Genomic DNA, 18,897 nt, shown 5'->3' with positions numbered 1-18,897 from the left:
TCTTCTCATAACACCTTGTTCATCATTTATGCTAGGGAGCTTGTAGCAAAATGGCTCTGATACCAATTTGTTAGGAAACGTGCAACAAAAGCCGAATACATTTACTTGGGAAGGTCACTAAGAAGAAGCCCAAGTCTGAGCTCGTACATATATCCAGTTGAATTCACCTTCACTCAAAAGTTTTAGTCTATGATTTATTGACTAACCAAGATATATTAACTGTTTTACACCATACTAATTATTGACATACATGTGCAAGTTATATTAGAGAAGTCCCACATCAAAGAATTTATGTAATGTGGATCAATTATTATATCTTAGTTGGCCCATAATTAATTGGCTTAAGTTTTTTGAGTGGATGTGGGTCCAATTGAATATGTTAACGGGCTCGATCTTGGGTTCCCTTTTAGCGATCTCTCATAGCGAAAGTATCGGGTGAAAGAATCAGGTGACCTTGAATTAATGGGAGGCAAACCCGACACTGGAACTCACACATAAGGGGAATGTTGTTGAGATCACATGAGTTATGTAAGAGAAATTTCATATTGAAAAATTGATATGGTATGGAGCAGCTAATATATTTTAATTGATTAATAACCCATTGGTTTAAGCTTTTTGAGTAAAGATGGGTCCAATTAGATATGTTGATGGGTTCAGATTTGGGTTCCTTCTTAACGATCTCCCCTAGTGAAGGTATCCGGCTTCTGCTGCTCGCTCCCAACATTAGTTTTCCGAGATTTTTCTAAAACAAATTACACGTGTTCCTTAATAATTTCAAAGCAGAAACCGAAGTGGAAAGTATTGTTTATTCTCAAGGCCACAAAGATTTAATTGACAGAGTATGGATGGAAATAAATTGAATTGAAAAAGAAGTAAGTCGTAGGAATAAGATGTACTATTAGTGTCATTTGTCCTATACGGGCAAATAAAAATCGGGTCTGACCTTTTTATTCGGAGTAGAGCATAAACCTAAAAGAATTGAAAACAAGGCCCATTCAAGAACAAGAAAATGACATCGTGATTTGGATTACATCTCGATGAAACAATACATCAATGAGAAGTTTATCCGATAAGTTTAATGGATTTTTTGTGGAGGGAAATAGGACAAAACCAAAACTCATATGTCGTGTAAAGTGGAAGAAGAAAAAAAAGCCGTTCATTAAGAAATTCAAAAATTTATGCACGCATCTGCTCTCTTGCTTGCTTTCAAATCTTCCTTTAACAATTGGCACCTGACCAAATCAGGTGTGAAACGCGACCTTGATTCCCCAAGCTGATTTCATATCTAACATATCCAAGAGAACTTCCCAATGAGATTCCTAAATGTATCAGCATGACTGTTTATTGTTTTTTCAATGTGAGAGGGTGCCCACTGAATAAGCATATAAGTATTGAAATATACAAACCAATGAAATGACTGGACGCAAATAGATATGGAATCCTCGTACTCTTGACTTGGTATGTGGCCATATAATTTGATGTTTCCCGCAATTTCCCACCGATCTTCCCAATATTGCGTGTATCTTGTTTTTATGTTTTCATATTATCTTGGGGACTATATAAAGAATACCATCGCTTGTGTTCATTATTCCAGCGAAATATAGAAACACTTTAGTATATTTTTTCTGTACGAACATAGTAAGCTTCCACGTCCTTCATGCAACTTCACATGGCTTGATTATCTGGTCGAGGTGTGCCATGTATGTATATTGTCTCCTGAAACTTTTCAGTTGGGCTTTCTAGCGGGTAATGCTATAGTGCTTACCCACAATGATGTCTTCCATGAACGGAAAAAGCACATTAAAATGATTGCCGGTACTGTTAAAATATCTAACCCAAAAGCTTAAACCGATAGGTGGAGAGAGATCACATGAATATAAATAATATATAAGATCCGTTATTAAATGATATGGGACAACAACTTCAACAACAACATATTTGATGAAGATGTCACTTTCAGAGCTTGATTTCCAAACTCTAGTTGGTTTCCTTACAACCATCTTGAGTTTGAGGGAGGATGTTAGATGATATATGATCTGCTGTACACTTGATTTGATGTGTTGCCATTTGGATTCGATATTTTTTGTGATTTACCGAATCTCATATATACTTAAAATATTACAAGTAGCTTGTATATATGTTTTTACCTTCTATCTAAAGGATCGGCATTGCTTTAACTCTTTGTGAGGAGTATTCAGGTAAGGCGATGGTTGTTTAAGTAGGCTGGATTCCAAATGAAAAATTCATTTTTAAAACTCTTCAACTTTGTTCCAATATCTACTTCCTTCCTATCACCGTAGTCGCCTAAAAAATATTCTTCTAGTCAAGAATCAAAGCATAGATCTTCTCCCTTTGGCTATGAAATTACATTGATTACAGTTTGTGTTTATTGACAAATTGTGATTAGGGCAACATATTCTCACCCATATATAAAGATGTTGCCTTGGCTTCACGCCCCCCACTACCGCAACCCTTACCCTTTGCTTTGATCATGCAAGAATTATCTAGAACATGACCAAAAAGTCCACGTCGAACGGCATTCCTTTTTGCCGACCGAATCACAGTAAACACTTAGCCACGTAGGATGCTCTTCTCCCCTTTTTGTTTGATTTTTAAATTTCTTGTCTTATCTACAAAACCCTTCACGGGTGACTAGTGATTGGTCTTTACTTCCACTATCTCTATATATATGAGCGTCCCTCGAGTCTTTCGGGGTGTGAAGACCTTCGAATTCAAAACACTCGTTGCGGAATTCGGTGTCAAAAATGGGGTTCTTCTCAAAGGTGATGGGGAACCAAATTCTGGCTTTTATAGTACTTTCACTTCATTTTGGGAGTAGTTTTGCCAGGGAAAGGCATGGGAAACATTGGGAGAGCGGTCAAAGTAAAATTAAGGGAGTGAAAATAGGGGGAGGAGGAGTAGAGGATCATCTAGTGACGGACTTGCCGGGCCAGCCGGCGGTCGATTTCAGGCACTTTGCGGGTTACGTTCCGGTGGACGAGAGGAACAGAAGGGCACTCTTTTATTGGTTTTTTGAGGCTGCCACTTCTAGCCCTGAAGAGAAACCTCTTGTTCTTTGGCTTAATGGAGGTAAACCCTAGCTCATGGATACTCTCTCTGTGTGTTTCGTGAGAAAAGACCCCTCAAAGTGCTCTCATTTTTCTTCCATCCTCTGTCCAAGATGCTTTCAGTTCGTCAATGGTAGGTATCGCTAATTATTTGGAGAGGAAGGTTAACTAACATGTTTGACTGAGTCAACGGGCAATGGTTTGGTGCTACCGAGTCCAAAGTCTTCAAACATATGTCCATTTCTTGAATATCATAACCCTACACATATTCGAAAAAAAACTACTTTTATTGATGTCAATATCTTCATACATACATCTATTAAAATGAAGATATCACTTTTCAAATAAATACAAGTACTAAAGGTAAAAGGGCACATTTGCCGCTGTGTAGGTTATACTTACACCTTCGAAACCCAAACCATAACAAAAAACCCCCTCCTCCTCCAAAAAAAAAAAAAAAGAACAACCCAAGTCCCCCAACTTTATACTTACACCAGTAAGTTTCTAACTTTGATTTATACAATATGAAAGCACGTGAAATGAATTACTTTTTGTGAATGGTTAATTGGACAGCGCATGACCCCTTGTTCATATTCCAATAGTATCTTAGACTGTCGACACTATTACTTGTTATAAACCCTTTTATCTTTATTGAACTGAAGATAATCTATTAGGTCGACTACCATTATCTCCATTTCAGTTTGTTGACCTAATCCATGACGAGTGAGTACGTGTGATGGGTCACGGTCCAATCATAGGGTTGGCAATGGCGCTCATTAGCCTCAGCTCTCTAGGGTCATAAGGAAGAAAAAAGACTTTTAGGTGGTCCTAACACTAGCTATTGCTTAAGATACCCACAGATTTCTCTCGTGATGAATTTCCTAATGTAATTTAGACTTATATATTTTGGTGAGGAACAAATTCAATCGCATTTATACCATAACGTGCGGCAGATCCACAGTTGTTGAGCTTAAAGATAGGTGACCCTAAGAAAATAACCTAATTGTTTTCCCTTTAACTCTCTGGTAACCATGATTATTAAATATAGTATTGTTCAGTGATTTTTAGCCATAATAGTGATTTTTAGCCTAATGTCTCTTAATATTTGTTTAATATTCTTGCATCTAGACAGAATCTTTTTTATCCCTTTCTTTTTTCCCCCCTTGTCATTTTCACAATTTGTTGCCGCACAAGTCTTTACTCGAATTTTGGACCAAAAAAAAAAAAAAGTCTTTACTCGAAAAGACTCCAATTTGGCACTTTTTATGTGCAACTTTGTTCTCTAGTAAGGTGAAAAGATGCTCATCGTCGTGTTTGTGAGGTGTTCTAGGTCCTGGGTGCTCTTCTGTGGGATATGGTGCAACACAGGAAATTGGACCTTTTATAGTGGACACCAATGGCCATGGACTAAAGTCCAATCCCTACGCTTGGAATAAGGGTATGATTAAAGATTAATAGATCTCTCTCTCTCTCTCTCTCTCTCTCTCTCTCTCTCGAGATCATGATCATGCATGCATGTGATTGAGCAGTCATATAAGAAACCCTAAAAAAAAATCGTTAAAATAAGTAACTTTTTCCCCAACAAATTGTTGAGGGATTCCTTGACATGAGACCATTCTTCGAAGAGGAGGATAGAACACATGCCAATGTATATGTCGAGCAAAGAAAGTTTGGAAAAATTCATGTTACCTTACTCTAATGACCCATCTTGAAGTGCTGCCTTATTATTATTATTGTTATTATTATGGATAAGAATATATAAGATTGATTAAGGTGCAAAAAAGGGTGTGTCTTAGTGCTTGTCTTAGTACAAATGTTATGACGAGATTAATGAAATTATTTTATTTTTTGTTGCTGACGCAGAGGCCAACATGTTATTCCTGGAATCTCCGGTTGGTGTGGGCTTTTCATACTCAAACACAAGCAGTGATTATGATATCCTAGGAGATGACTTTACAGGTGATTTTCATTTTGTAAGGTTCTTGATGTATTTTATGCGGAAACCTGTGGCTGTGGACTTCGGTCTGACCTCTTTCCTTCACAGAAAGGATCTTCTGTATCTATCTAGTCCTGTCAATAGAATTCCTTATTTCTTAATCCCTTTGCCTTTTCTCTTTTACTTTTGTTTATCAAAACCACGAAATACTTATCTAATTCTAAGACTCTCTTGTTGATCGATCAGCGAATGACGCTTATACATTCCTCCACATGTGGTTTGTAAAGTTCCCGGCCTATCGAACACAGGAATTTTACATTGCTGGAGAAAGCTATGCAGGTACATGCCGTCTGAGTAAATTCTTAACTTCGTTTTTGCAAAAAAAATTGGCGATAATTACATTTGAAGCTTGGCCACAGGAAAATATGTGCCGGAGCTGGCTGAGCTCATCCATGACAAGAACAAGGATCCTTCCCTTCATATCAATCTCAAGGGTATCTTGGTAATTAGATAATTATAACTTGGAATATCTGTTCTTTTTTTGCTACGTATAATCACATATATACAATCAATATGTACAATGAATATGTGTTCTGCAGCTAGGTAATCCCGAAACATCGTATGCTGAGGACTGGATGGGGCTAGTGGATTACGCATGGAGCCATGCAGTGATCTCTGATGAAACCCACAAAGTGATCAGAAAGAGCTGCGACTTCACCAGCAACAATACATGGAGCAACGACAATTGCAGCAAAGGCGTGGACGAATTACTCGATCAGTACAAGCAGATTGACATCTATAGCCTCTACACGTCGACGTGCATCAGAGATTCGGCGAGCTCAGATGACAAGTCGTACCAACTCATGATGAAACGCACATCGAGAATGGTGAGTTTGTCGTGCTCATATCTGCATCTAGGAATTTATCCATCTACCATGAAGGAGACCAATGAAGCTAGAGATTTTCACTTAGAAATGCTAAAAATGATGAATCTACATCGACTTCTTAAAATATCATTGACGGTGCGCATGTAAATTTAATCTCAAGATTAAGCAGAGAATTTTATTTTTTCCCATTCAATAGTCTTTCTTTTCACTAGTAAGTTTTCTTGAGTAAGATATTTTCTACTCATTTTGATCTTAACATAGTGAATTAAACTGAATAAATCAGATGCCAAGGATAATGGGTGGGTATGACCCATGCCTGGATGAGTATGCCAAAGCTTTCTACAACAGGCCTGACGTTCAAAAGGCCCTCCATGTCAGCGATGGACTTCATCTCAAGAATTGGAGCATTTGCAAGTATCTCTCTCTAAACATTTACACCTATATTCCAAGTGCATGATCTTGCACTTTCAAGATCTCCTCTTCTTTTCAATTAAATTAGTACTTTATGTTCTGCTGCAGCATTAAAATATTCAATGACTGGTCAGACTCCAAGCAATCTGTCCTTCCAATATACAAGAAGCTTATTGCGGCAGGGCATAGAATTTGGGTCTACAGGTAACATAGACTTTGCCATGATTATTCAAATAACTCACCAAACTATGTTCATAAACCTTCTGTTTATGTCTATCTTGAGTTCTTTTTTGCTTGGTTGCATCAGTGGGGACACGGATGGGAGAGTCCCAGTGCTGTCCACGAGGTACAGCTTGAGCTCTCTGGGTTTGCCCATCACCAAGGCTTGGAGGCCCTGGTATCACCAAAAGCAGGTGAGCGGTTGGTATCAAGAGTACGAGGGGCTTACGTTCGCGACATTCAGAGGGGCGGGTCATGCCGTGCCGGTCTTCAAGCCGAGTGACTCGCTTGTGCTCTTCTCTTCTTTTCTCAACGCGCAAGCTCTTCCATCTGCTCGTTGAGGAAATGGCAAGAAGAAGGAAACGAGCAAAAGGAAGAGTCTTTCGTATGAACTCAATAATTTTCGAAACAGTTTAAGGCTACATATATAGCAGGGAGGAGCACAAGTAGGAGAATAAAATAGGGTTTGAAACTTTCAGTTTTGGCAGCAGTGAAGTTGGAGAGAAAGGTTGTTGCAGTTCTACTCCTTTCAGTCTTCAGTGGCAGTCTCAGTCATAATCCTCACTCTAGATCTGTTCTGAATATCGATTTCCATTCAACACTTATGGAAATGTGATAAATTCAAAATGGAAACCTCAATCTTCAAAATGTTTCGATAGAAACTAATGAAATTCCTACATTAAATCAATCGAGTAAGACTGGTGAATGTTCTCGTAACCTCGGAGCCGCTTTGAATACTCATTTACGCTGGAAATATATCAGGACATCGGGATTGCAGATGCCTATTCGTTTAGATCATCATATTTTAGATTGGTCCCTTTCATAAACTACTATTTGGTACATGCCCATTTTTTCAAGTCCTCGAGCATTAGCCGTTGCTCAAATCGAATATCCCGACCACGGCATGAATGGTTGCTGACACTAGTCGCGCCTTCTTTCCTTTATTTTCTATAAAAAAAAAGGAAAAAAAAGAGAGAGGAAATGCTTACCTGACAATCTTGTTAGGGATAATACAATCTCAACTGCAGATTTACACACCATCACCACATATTTTGCTTAAAATATTCATTGATTAGGAGATTGTGTGGGCAGAAATAACTAAAAGTACTGTCAAGCTAGCAGTTTGAAAAAAAAAATCAAGGTTTTATCTTACTAATTGTTGCCGCTCAATTGTATACATTCTATTATGCTATTACACATAATTTTTTTTTATTAGATCTTCCCTTACCCTTTTTGATTATCATCTCAAGCGACACTCTCTATTTTATTCTTGAATAACTCAGTACTTTTCTTTTGATTACATTGATTCATGACCTTGTCTTTTTTCATGTGGCCAAGAGCCCACAGTTCTAATTTCCACCAATTACACGTTCTCTCTCTCTCTCTCTCTCTCTCTCTCTCTCTCTCTCTAATTCAATCAACCTAACTATTGCACTAAACTGAAATTGGACAAGTATCACATTTGATGGGACTCTTGCAACATGTATATCCTATTCGCTATTTCAATAGTTTAGATTCAATTTATTACACGTGCTATGCTCATGGAAACTTAGTCCGGATCAAATATGACTACGAGTTATTACTGTTTTGACCTTAACTTTAACGAGAAGATCCCAATCTCCACAAGGCTAGCAAAAGGGTTAAAGCACGAAATGTCATTCCATTTAAGTATGTGGAGGTACTCTCCATGGAACAATTTCCACATATTTTTATTGAATTACATCTCGAGTTTAAGCCGTTGAACAAAACCGCATCCGATGTTAATTAAGAAAGTCCAATGCAATAGAAGTTGGCCCATTTTCAGAATATATCACAGGAGGAGTTTTGTTCAAGAGTTAGGTACTTTCCTATTGGTCCGAAGAGAGAACAACTATCGGAAACTTAACGAGCTGTTTAGAGGTCTTTTATAAGTAAGATTCCGTTAGGATGCACGTGTGAGCTGTGTTAGAGCAATCCCACATTGAAGAATTGATATGGTTTGAAATAACTAATATATCCAAGTTGGCCTGTAACTCATTGGTTTAAATTTTTAAGTGAAGGTGAGTTCAACTGGATATATTAACGTGCTCGAACTTAGGCTCTTTCTTGGTGATCTCCTCGGGTGAAGGTATCAACGCGTCTGCTGCATGTACCCAACAAATGGTATCAGAGCCGATGGTTGATTGGTAGGCCTCCAATCTATTTTGGTGTTTGATGAAGCATATTTGTTAGTGCGACACGAGATAGAAGACTATGGATGATATAATCCCAAGTTACTAGTTGATAGTGGTTGGTTGCTGGTTTGGTGATGCGAGATAGAGACCATGGACAGTTGGTCTAGTGATGTGAGATAGAAAGTCATGGGTGATGCAATCCCAAGTTAGCAATTGATGGTGGTTGGTTGCTAGTTTGGTAATGCAAGATAGAAGACCATGGGTGATGTAATCCTAAGTTGGTAGTTGATGGTGGTTGGTTGCGGTGCATAGTTGCTGGTGCGTTGTAATGACTTGGAGATTCAGCATGAGATAAGCCAATGCGGAAGGATACTTGAATTAAGGGGGAGCAAACCTAATATTAGAGTTCACATATGAGGGGGAGATTGTTATGATGCACATGTGGTTTGCGTTAAAGAAGTCCCACATCGAATAATTGATGTGGTTCGAAATAGTTAATATATCCAAGTTGGTCCAAAACTCATTGGCTTAAGATTTGGAGTGAAGGTGGGTTTAATTGGATATATTAATGGGCTTGGACTTGAGCTCTCTCTTGGTAATCTTCTCGGGTGAAGGTGTCAACGCTTCAGCTGTACACACCCAACAGATTCGATGTAGATGGTGCTCATATAAAAGAAGAGAATTGGTGGGTGGTGTTGGTTAGAAAAGAAGAAGGTGCTTGTGGACTCTTTTGACATCCTTGGGATGCACAATAGCTTCTCTGGCTCCTTAGTTTGGCCACCGGTCGAGCATTCTTTGTCTTTTGCCGCACTGTACGGAGAGTTCTCCGAACATGGTGGATTTGTGTTGTTAGTTTTACATCTAATCAAATTATTTATTTGTAAAAATTTAGGATTTGGATGTAATCTGGCTATGAGAAACACTCCAACATGTGAGGGGCGAATGTTGGAACCTACGTCCACGAGGAGAGCAGCTTGAAATTCTATTATAGAAATAAGTGATACAACAGAGATTACAATAACTCAAGTACTCAATGACTCTTTTAGTGTTTCCCAGCCCCAAATTACACCTAATAACTCACTTAACGTCTAGCTCATCGTAATTCCTAATGAAATCTCACTTGATAAATTATACAAATTCTACTTACAAGAATTTAACCGGCTAAGTTACTCGGGTGTAATTACAACGAGAAAATCTCTCTCTACTGAGAGCTATTGCCTTTTCTTCTTGAAGGCTCTTTTTTTGTTCTATTTTCATCTTCGGACTTCCCTCTCCTTTTTTCGAAGAAAGGGAAGGAAACAAGACAAAAAATGGCCTCATTAAATGCTCACAAAACAAGTCCACAAAATAGGCACCCACCAATTTTTGAGATCATGTGTATGCATTTAATGAGGTGAGAAAATAGATAAAGAAGATATGTAAATGGGCTCTTCAATGAATGTTGCATGTGAGGGCATGAAGAAATTCAACAAAAGAAGACTAGCTTATAGGCTCCATTATCTACTGCCCAATCTTGTCAAATTTTCCCATTGCACCTGGATGTGCAAATGTTTTTAAGGTTATAGGCGATCACATTTCTCTCCGGTCGCATTCTTCATTCTTGAGCGGCATGTGTGTAGAAAAATTAATGCACGAACAAACAAAGTGAAAGATAGAGCTTAGACTATCAAAAGGATACTCGCTTTGACTTGGATCGTGTTTGTTTGGCGGGCTCAAACTGGAGACATAATTTAACAATTGACTCTCCTCGTGGAGTAGGTATCGATATTGAGCCGTACCATATAAATTTGTAGTGTTATTTATTGTTCCTCAGTGGATTTCTACGGTGTTTTGTTTTCTCACATTGATTTAATTGTAAGATCCGTTAGCATTTTCGTATTAATTTTACAACAATTGATATCAGAGTTAATGTTATAGTTTCTAGAGTTGATTTGGGGCTTTTGCTTGTTTGATTATTGCTTGAAAAATTCTATTACTACAATTATGTCCGGAGTGAGTTGAGAAGTTCAATAGGAGTAATGACTTTAGGTTGTGGAGTATTAAAATGCGTACCTTGTTGACAACCCAATGTTTGACAAATGCGTTAGATGACATGAATAAATTGCCAGGAACGATGAAAGATGCTGATAAGATAGAGTTGATGGAGAAAGAGAAACGTATATTCCTATTAAATTTGTCAGATAAGGTATTGATTGAAGTGGCCAAAGGAAAAGATGTCACAACCTTGTTGGCAAAACTTGAGTCACTTTACTCGATGAAGTGTTTGACAATCGATTGTATGTGTCGAAGATGATGTTTCAACTTTGGATGGTTGAAGCCACATCCATCAAAGCCCACTTAAACGAGTTCTACAAACTCATGATGGATTGAAGAACATTAATGAGACATTGCCTCACAAAAAATAAGGTATGATGTTGTTGGCATCTTTGTCGGATTCTTTTGAGCACTATATTGATTCACTTCTATAGAAGTGCACTACAATTACATCGGAAGAGATAAACTTCGCCTTGTTTTTTGAAGGAGTCATGAAAGAAGTTACGAGAGGATAACTTAGCATATGATATGATGTAAGGTTTGGTTATTTAGAAAGGAGATGAAGCGGAGAATCTAGAGTAAGCATATTGAATAATAGTTCTACATCGAGGTCCAACATTTGGAGCTATTGATGTTATCATTGCGATGAGGTAGGACACTATATGAGAGATTGTTCGAAGTACTATAGTAAAGGAGTTAAGGTAGAGTCTACAGGCAATAGTAATGTTACCCAAAGAAATAATAATTTTAATGATGCAGATAAAGCGTTAACAATCACCTAGAGTTCAATATCACGATAATGATTGAGTGCTTCACTCTGGATGTTCTAATCCTGTGTCTTCTCATAAACTCTAGTTTACTACCTATTAGTACACCGAGAGTCATAAGATGTTTATGAAAAATGGTGCTTCTTTTGAAGTAGTGGTGATTGGAACAATACAGATTAAAATGCACGATGAAGTGGTGAGAACGTTGACTAACGCAAGGCATGTAGCGGAGTTGAGAAAGAACATTATCTTACTGAGTGCTCCTAACTAGTTTGGATACTAGATCTCCACTGAAGGTGGACTTTTGAAGATCTCTCGATCTTTGTTTACTGTGATGCAAGGGAGAATATTTTAGATTGTATCTCCACTAGGGAATGACAATGATTGGCTCATTTGCTAGATCTTTGATGCTTCAAGTTAAGACACAATACAATGGCAGATGAAACTTGGACTCGAGTAAAAGAAATATGATTATTTAGAGTTAGAGGGGTCCACCGGAAGATCATTAAATTGAGAATTTGAATTAATGTGAACACTGGAGATAGTTAGTTAGTAGAGAGTGAAGTTCAGTACAACAATTGATCAAACCTCTGAGATTGTAGGCTATGTACATTCAGACTTATAGGGACCCTCTCAAGTTCCATTCAAGGGAAGTGCTGGATATGTGCTGTCCTTTATTAATGATGTCTTAAGGAAAATCTGGATTTGTCTTCTTAAGAACAAAAGTAAGGTGCTTGGTAGTTTAAGTCATGGAAAGTGATGATTGAAAAGTAGATAGGAAGGAAGGCCATGTGCTTGAGAACTAATAAAAAGGCTGAAATTCTATCATAATTAGCTTGGTTACTTTTACATGGAGGAATATATAATGAAACAATACATTATTGCAGACATACCATAGTTGAATAGAGTTGCAAAATTGATGAACATAATTAAATCAGAGAGAGCTAGCTCTTTACTATCCAATCTCGGAATAGATTAAGATTTATGGTCTAAAGCAACTAATACCACTTGTTGGTTAGTGAACAAATCACCGTCACTAGTAACTGATTAGAAAATTCTAAGGAAACATGATAAGGTAAGCCTGCTGATTAAGTGCCAGCATTGGTCTTGGATCAACTCGAGAACCAAACTCGAATTGAACTGGCAAATTTTGGGTGATTCTAGGTTCGACAAATTTGGAATCGACCATAATTGGTCTAGTGCCTAGTTCCCTATGAGGAACTATGTCGACCAAATCAGACCACTACATTTTTTTTTATTTAGTAGAGGGGCAAACGAAGTTGGACATCTCTCTCTCTCTCTCTCTCTCTCTCTCTCTATGTGTGTGTGTGTGTGTGTGTGTGTGCGTATATATACATATATATATAAATATTTGTAATTAAACCAAATTTATGAACATCCTACATGCATGTATCGTGAAAGTTCATATTTCTGTGTCTAGGTCAATGTTTGTAAATTCAATGAATCTATCTCGTGGAAATGCTAGATACATTTATAAGCTATTTAAGAGTAACAGTAAGAGTAATATAACATGTCTATATAAAGGCAAGTCATGTAATCAATTCACAAGGTGAAAAGAAGAAGAAGAAAAAGCATGTTCGTCTCACTATTTGAATCGAGTCAAGTTGTGTGAATTGTGAGTGTTTTACCTTTAAACTATTCTATCACTTTCGGGCTCACCTTCCTCCCTCGCTCTTGTTCTCTCACTTCAAGTTTATCACGGCCTCACCCTCCAGTTTGCTCCTTCTCGTGCTCTCACCATCCTCTCTCACTCTTGCGTGTTCAATCTCTCTCATCCTCCGGTTTGCTCTCGCGCTCTCATCTCCCTCTCTTGATGACTTATTGCCATCCACATCCCCAACTATGCTACGCTTGCCATAATCTTTTCAAGGGTCCGCCACCTCAACGGACAACTCCATCGCCGTCAATAGTTCTTTAGCCCTTGTCTTTTGAAGGTTGTCACTTCCTCACTGTTGACACCCGAATTTTTAATCGATTTTCCTTTAGTTTTATTTTCCAAAATTCACTAAAAATTCACAAAAAAAAAATTAAAAAAAATTAATTAAAAAATCAACATTGGAAGCCTTGGCCAAGCTTAAGGAACCAATTTGGAACAAAAAATAATTTTTCATATTTTTCGCATTTTTTTAATATTTTCGAAAATAGGAAAATACTTGAAAAATTCATAAAAAATACTTTTCAAGGTCGCAAAAATACAGAAAAATGTTCAATATTTTTATTTTAATTCCCTTTTAATATTGACCTCAATAAAAATCAAAAATTGAGTTTAATCTTAGGTGTTTCTTCACAACGCCTAAGGTTGAATTTGCATAAAAAATACCAATTGAGTCTTTTTATTTGCAAATTTTGCACATTTTGTGTCTAGACATTCAATTGCAGTCCCTTTGAACTTCAATTTGATCAATTGCACCCTCAATTGCATGAATTGCACTAATTAGGCAAAATCCCCAAATTATTTGCAATTAAGTCCCTCAACTTGCCAATTTTTGAAATTAATCTTAATTGAGGGACTTTCGTGGCAAAATTGGACTGGTCCCCTATGTTTTCATGTATTCTAAATCAACTGGAATGGGTCTCATGGTCCAATTTGATCAATTACACATCCAATTGAAGTTTTCCCCAATTTGGGCAAATTGAAAATTTTGGGGTTTTCATATAAATTGATGGGAAATTTTGGGTAAAAACATATTTCTAGATAATATCTAGGCCCCTGAGTTCAATTTTGAGATTTAATTGTAAAAATTCCCACTCAATTTTGGTTAATTTTGAAAATTCCATGGATTTTACTGTCTGAACCGGTTCAGACCGGTCTGATCGCCGGTCGGACCGGTCGAACCGGTCCAAACAGTGTCTTCTTCTACCTCTCGCACGCGCCATTTGCAGATTCAAAGATGAATTTTGATCACCAAATTGAGAGCCAATTCGACTCTAATTGACTCAATTGATAGAGGGCTTTTATTCCGTAGGTTGAGGAGTGTCAATCCTCACCGGCGGCGAGGCCAATGCTCGCCGGAGCACGGCGGAGCAGCCGGTCAAAGGCTCGGAGGCCGGAAAGTCAACATTTCAAAGCCCGCGCCAAATTGGTGCTCGTTTCACGTCCAACGGAGGTCGGACGGACCGGGACGGAATCATAACATATTCCGTCACCGTCCGACGACCCAATCGCACGTGATTGCACGTGTGATTGAGTCGGCGAGTCCCTCCCCGTACGCGCCAAATTTCAAAAATGGGTATAAATAGCTGAGGAACATTCCGGATCAAGGAGGGAGGATCATTTGCTCGCTCAAGACACCAGAATAGAGAGAGAAAGAGAGGGAAAGCTAGAGAGAGAGGCTCCGGCGAAGATTGGTCAGAGTTGCGGACCGAGACCGTGAGATCTTCGTCGCCGTCGTTCCCGGCCAAATCAGGTCACCGGACCACCGCCAGAAGCTTCTCCGAACTTCTAGAAGACGATCGCGGCAGCTCGTTCGGTCCCAAACCTCCATATCGGGTAAGTCGAGCTTCGAGCGTTGTTCTTGTGCAAACATGGCATCTAGACTTCCTAAGCATGATTCTGTCAATTGATGTGTGCGTTTTTATCCCCGAGCATCACTAACCACAATCACACTTCATTTTTGCATCGATTTGCCTTGAATCTCACGAGTTGAACCTCCAACATTTCACGGCCTGGTCGGACTTCGGCCGGGCGAATCCGGCAACTCCGGGCTCGATCGGAGCCCGAGGTAAGTGTTCTCGACCTAGTCTAAGCTTTTCTGAAGCTCGAATTCCATTGTTATGGTCCAGGCTATGAGATCTGTTTGTTGAAAATCGAAGCTGTTCGAGCTAGGTCTATGTCGATTGTGTAGATGAAATGCTGTGATTCTTAGATATGTTAAACTAGAGGACGAGGCGAATCGATAGGAGTTGGATTCGTGTGTTTTGGTCGAGGATCCACCGTTGGATCGTTGCCGGAAGTTCCCGGCCGTCCATTGCGTCGTCGCGAGAGGTTGAAGACGACCGACGTGGCGAGTCAAACGAGTCAAACGGCTGAGGTGTCGTCGTGCGATAGGGCCAGCTCGGATCTGAGTCGGCTCGGCCGTTGGCGCGAGCGGGCTGACTCGGTTCCGATCCGACGGCCGAGAAAATTAGGAAGGTTTGATTCTCAGCCGTCGGATCTTCATTTAGTATTTTCGAAATTTCGATATATTAGATAGAAAATAAAAATCGGTAAAACGGCGCCGTTTTAGTTAGTTTTAGGCGACGTCGTTTAGGGCTTATATGGAATGAACGGTTCAGATTCGATCTTAGTTTTAATCCCGGCCGTTCATGGTACTAATTGGTGTGACGCCGTTTAGGGCGAAGGCAGATACGCCACCGTTTTTGGTCCGAGAGAGTCCGACGGCTCAGATTGAGCCCGTGTCATTTAATCCTAGCCGTCCATTCATTGTTCAACGCGACGTCGTTTTTAGAGTAGAAAGATCAATGGCCCGGATTAGAACCGAGTTAGATCGCGGCCGTCCATTCGATCAATAGACACGGTGCCGTTTTTGAATAGGTAGACTAGAACGTCGTCGTTTAGTTCGGGCGAAGGTTGACGGTTGAGATTGATCTACAAGTTGATCTTGGCCGTCCGTTTATTTCTTTTTAATTCTGAATATTAGAAAATCTATTAGAAAATAAAAAAAAAACAAATAAATAGATAAATAGGGGACGTCGTCGTTTTGGGTGATGAGTGGTTCATGAGCGGTCGGACCGGGTTGACCGGTCGTTGACCGGGTTAACCCGGTCCGGTTTATTAATAAAAAAAAATAAAGAATAAAAAGAAATTTCCAAAAATCCAAAAAAATTGTAAAAAATACTTAGAAAATTCATAAAAATTCCCGGATTTTCATAAAAAATTTCTAAAAATTTCTAGGTCGATTCGGGACTCATAAAGTCTGGATCGAAAATTTTTGAGACTTCGAGGGTCGATTAATTTCGATCCGGAAAATTCCTAATATTTTTAGAAAATAAACAGAAATTCCAAAAAATAGAAAAAAATTAGAAAAATTCCATAAAATCACAAAAAATGGGAAATGGCCACATTCAACTGGCTCGACCCCAATTTCGTGATTTTCGGGTCCCGAACTCCCAAAAATGACCATTCTACCCTTCCGGGCCTTCCGCCCCAAATTTTTGCCAAATCACCCCGACACCCAAAATTGATTTTTGTATGGGCCAATAGGGCCATTTTTAGACATACCAAACCTTGATTTGATTGATTTGATTGCTTGTAATGATTTTGATTGCGCGTTAATTTTTCCGATTGTGATTGATTAGGATAGAAAATTCCCATTTGCATGAAAACTTAGAATTGTTAGGGCCTACCTCACCCGATATTACATCTGTATGAATTCTTAGGTTAGAAAAACAATCAACATCGGTAACCGAAAGGGCGTCAAATATGAAATTTGGCGTAACCAAGTCCCCGAACCCAAAATCTCGGGTTTTCGCGGAACCGAACGGTTTCTCCCGACCGCTCGGTAAGGTTTTCCGATCGTACCTTCCAATAAATCGATCGGTGGCGACTCCAAAATTGCATGTACACATCGCACATGCCACCCGACCACACAAGGTCAATTCCGATATTTGAAAAATTTTACCCGACATCGCGATTCGAGTAATGGGTCTTGGGAGAGACCCGCGATCCCATAAAACATAAAAATATATATAAAAGGGGGGGATCGGCTCGTTAACCCTACTCGCCCGCCGCGGAACCTAAACGATCCGGACCGACGGAGAGGGTCGCGACACTCACTACTTTAGCGAATCCCCGATCTTGGCAAATTACTATCCTCGATACGTTATTGTATTAGAATTGTGGGGATCATCAGCATAGAAGTCAGAACCACAAACTTAGCCATTTGCGAGTGCTACCAGTCCAATAACAAAAGCTCTACCTAAGTTTTTTGTCTTTCGTTTGTGAAATATATGCAAGTTGACAAAGAGAGTACCCCTAAAATACTTGGTCCACCTTCAGCGAGTTCGTGATGTTCCACCCACTCATATTGCGAAAAAGAATAATCTTTTAAATATTATACCTACTAGTCTAACTATTTAGTAGGAATAATTTGCAAACAATTATTTATTTATGAATAAAATAAAATGAAAAAAACTTTCCATTCCCAGGTTGGCTCTAGAATCGAATCGAATCGGCTGGTCCAACCCGATGCGGCTTTAGGTCAAATGATTGGTATTTGTTTCCAAAAATTAGGAATTGATCCCGACCGGGTAGATTTTAGGTTCCAGGGTAGGAACCGACTCACCTTGAAACCGATCATCATTATTGTTGATTACACCGAATTGAGTGTTCCTTCTTGCTTATCCTTGTGTGAGTAATGTCGTGCTAAAGCTTGGGGCAAGAATTTGCATATTCTTGAGTTATGCATATGGGATGAAGGGATATAGGCTATGGTGCACAAAGGAAAACTCACCGTAATTTTGTTCAACAAAAAGATTACCTTTGATGAATTCTATTCTTTTTTGGTTGAAAGTCTATTCTATTTCTCAGCATGAACAATTGATACTTTTTTCATTTATCGATAATTATTTTTCTTGAGTTCTTCTTTTGGAGTAGGTGCAGATATCGGATCGAACCACGTAAATTTTGATTGTTCTTTACTGTTCTTGTCCGATTTCTCTGGTTTTTTGTTCTCATGCGCTGATTTAATTACAAGATTCGTTAGTGTTTCTGTATTGACTTTACAACTTCTTTCTAAGCTACTTGGGTTGGGTAGTCTACCCTTACACACTTGTTTCATTATTGGTTTATGCTTTACAATTTCTTAAAAGAAATATAGGTGGAGAAATCTATACAATTGGATTATGACTATTGTTGGATAATGTAATTTACATAACCCGATACTATTTGTTGAAACTAGAAAATATGAAAAAAGATAATAACTCTTAGATGATGATGATGATGATGATGATAATCAAGCTAACATTTGTATAATCTTTACAAATAAAAGTTACAAAACAAATCAACTTGCTAGATATAAACTCACAAAGAATTGATTGAGAGGTAATGTATGGTTAACCGAATCGTTTTAAAGTGATTAGTTTTCACTAACAATGCTAAACAGTCTCTCGAACTATGTCTCGCAAGATGTTACACCTCGAACCTGTTTGTATTATGACCGCACAAACATGACTTAGTCCCATTTGCATTAGCACCAAACACCTCTCGGAATGAGCACATCTAAAGCATGACTATTGAGAAAACTTGAAGAGTACTTGAAGGAGTTCTTATCTTTGAACTAAAAAGACACGTCCATTTATAGACAAGAAAAACATATGCAAAAACTTAAAGGACATGAACTTGAGAAAGTTATGTTGGTTATGCTCACATTTGTTGAGCCATTAGCCCTTAATAACAACAAT

General features: G+C 38.6%; 2 protein-coding genes across 3 annotated transcripts in view; both read left to right on the top strand.

Annotated features, from left to right (window-relative positions):
* Nucleotides 1-18,897, top strand: part of LOC115739662 (equilibrative nucleotide transporter 3-like) — a 469,706-nt gene that overhangs the window by 408,999 nt on the left and 41,810 nt on the right. The window lies entirely within an intron of this gene.
* LOC115739815 (serine carboxypeptidase-like 31) lies at nt 2,725-7,303 on the top strand. 2 transcript variants are annotated; one of them, XM_030673088.2, is made up of 9 exons: nt 2,725-3,090; nt 4,399-4,506; nt 4,932-5,027; nt 5,251-5,343; nt 5,424-5,506; nt 5,604-5,891; nt 6,175-6,305; nt 6,411-6,506; nt 6,610-7,303. In XM_030673088.2, the coding sequence occupies exons 1-9, from the start codon at nt 2,766-2,768 to the stop codon at nt 6,860-6,862; spliced, it is 1,473 nt and encodes a 490-aa protein (XP_030528948.1). In that variant the 5' UTR covers nt 2,725-2,765; the 3' UTR covers nt 6,863-7,303. The 2 variants fall into 2 exon arrangements, with proteins under 2 accessions (XP_030528948.1, XP_030528949.1); XM_030673089.2 differs by lacking the exon at nt 4,399-4,506.

Source organism: Rhodamnia argentea, chromosome 9, assembly GCF_020921035.1.
Source record: "Rhodamnia argentea isolate NSW1041297 chromosome 9, ASM2092103v1, whole genome shotgun sequence".
Lineage (NCBI taxonomy): Eukaryota > Viridiplantae > Streptophyta > Magnoliopsida > Myrtales > Myrtaceae > Rhodamnia > Rhodamnia argentea.
The sequence above is the reverse complement of the archived record's forward strand: the minus strand, read 5'-3'. Positions and strand labels throughout refer to the sequence as shown.

Coding starts and splice junctions, on each gene's coding strand:
- LOC115739815 (XM_030673088.2), top strand. CDS start 2,766: ATGGGGTTCTTCTCAAAGGTGATGGGGAACCAAATTCTGGCTTTTATA. Junction 3,091..4,398: donor TGTTCTTTGGCTTAATGGAG/GTAAACCCTAGC, acceptor GAGGTGTTCTAG/GTCCTGGGTGCTCTTCTGTG. Junction 6,507..6,609: donor CATAGAATTTGGGTCTACAG/GTAACATAGACT, acceptor TGGTTGCATCAG/TGGGGACACGGATGGGAGAG.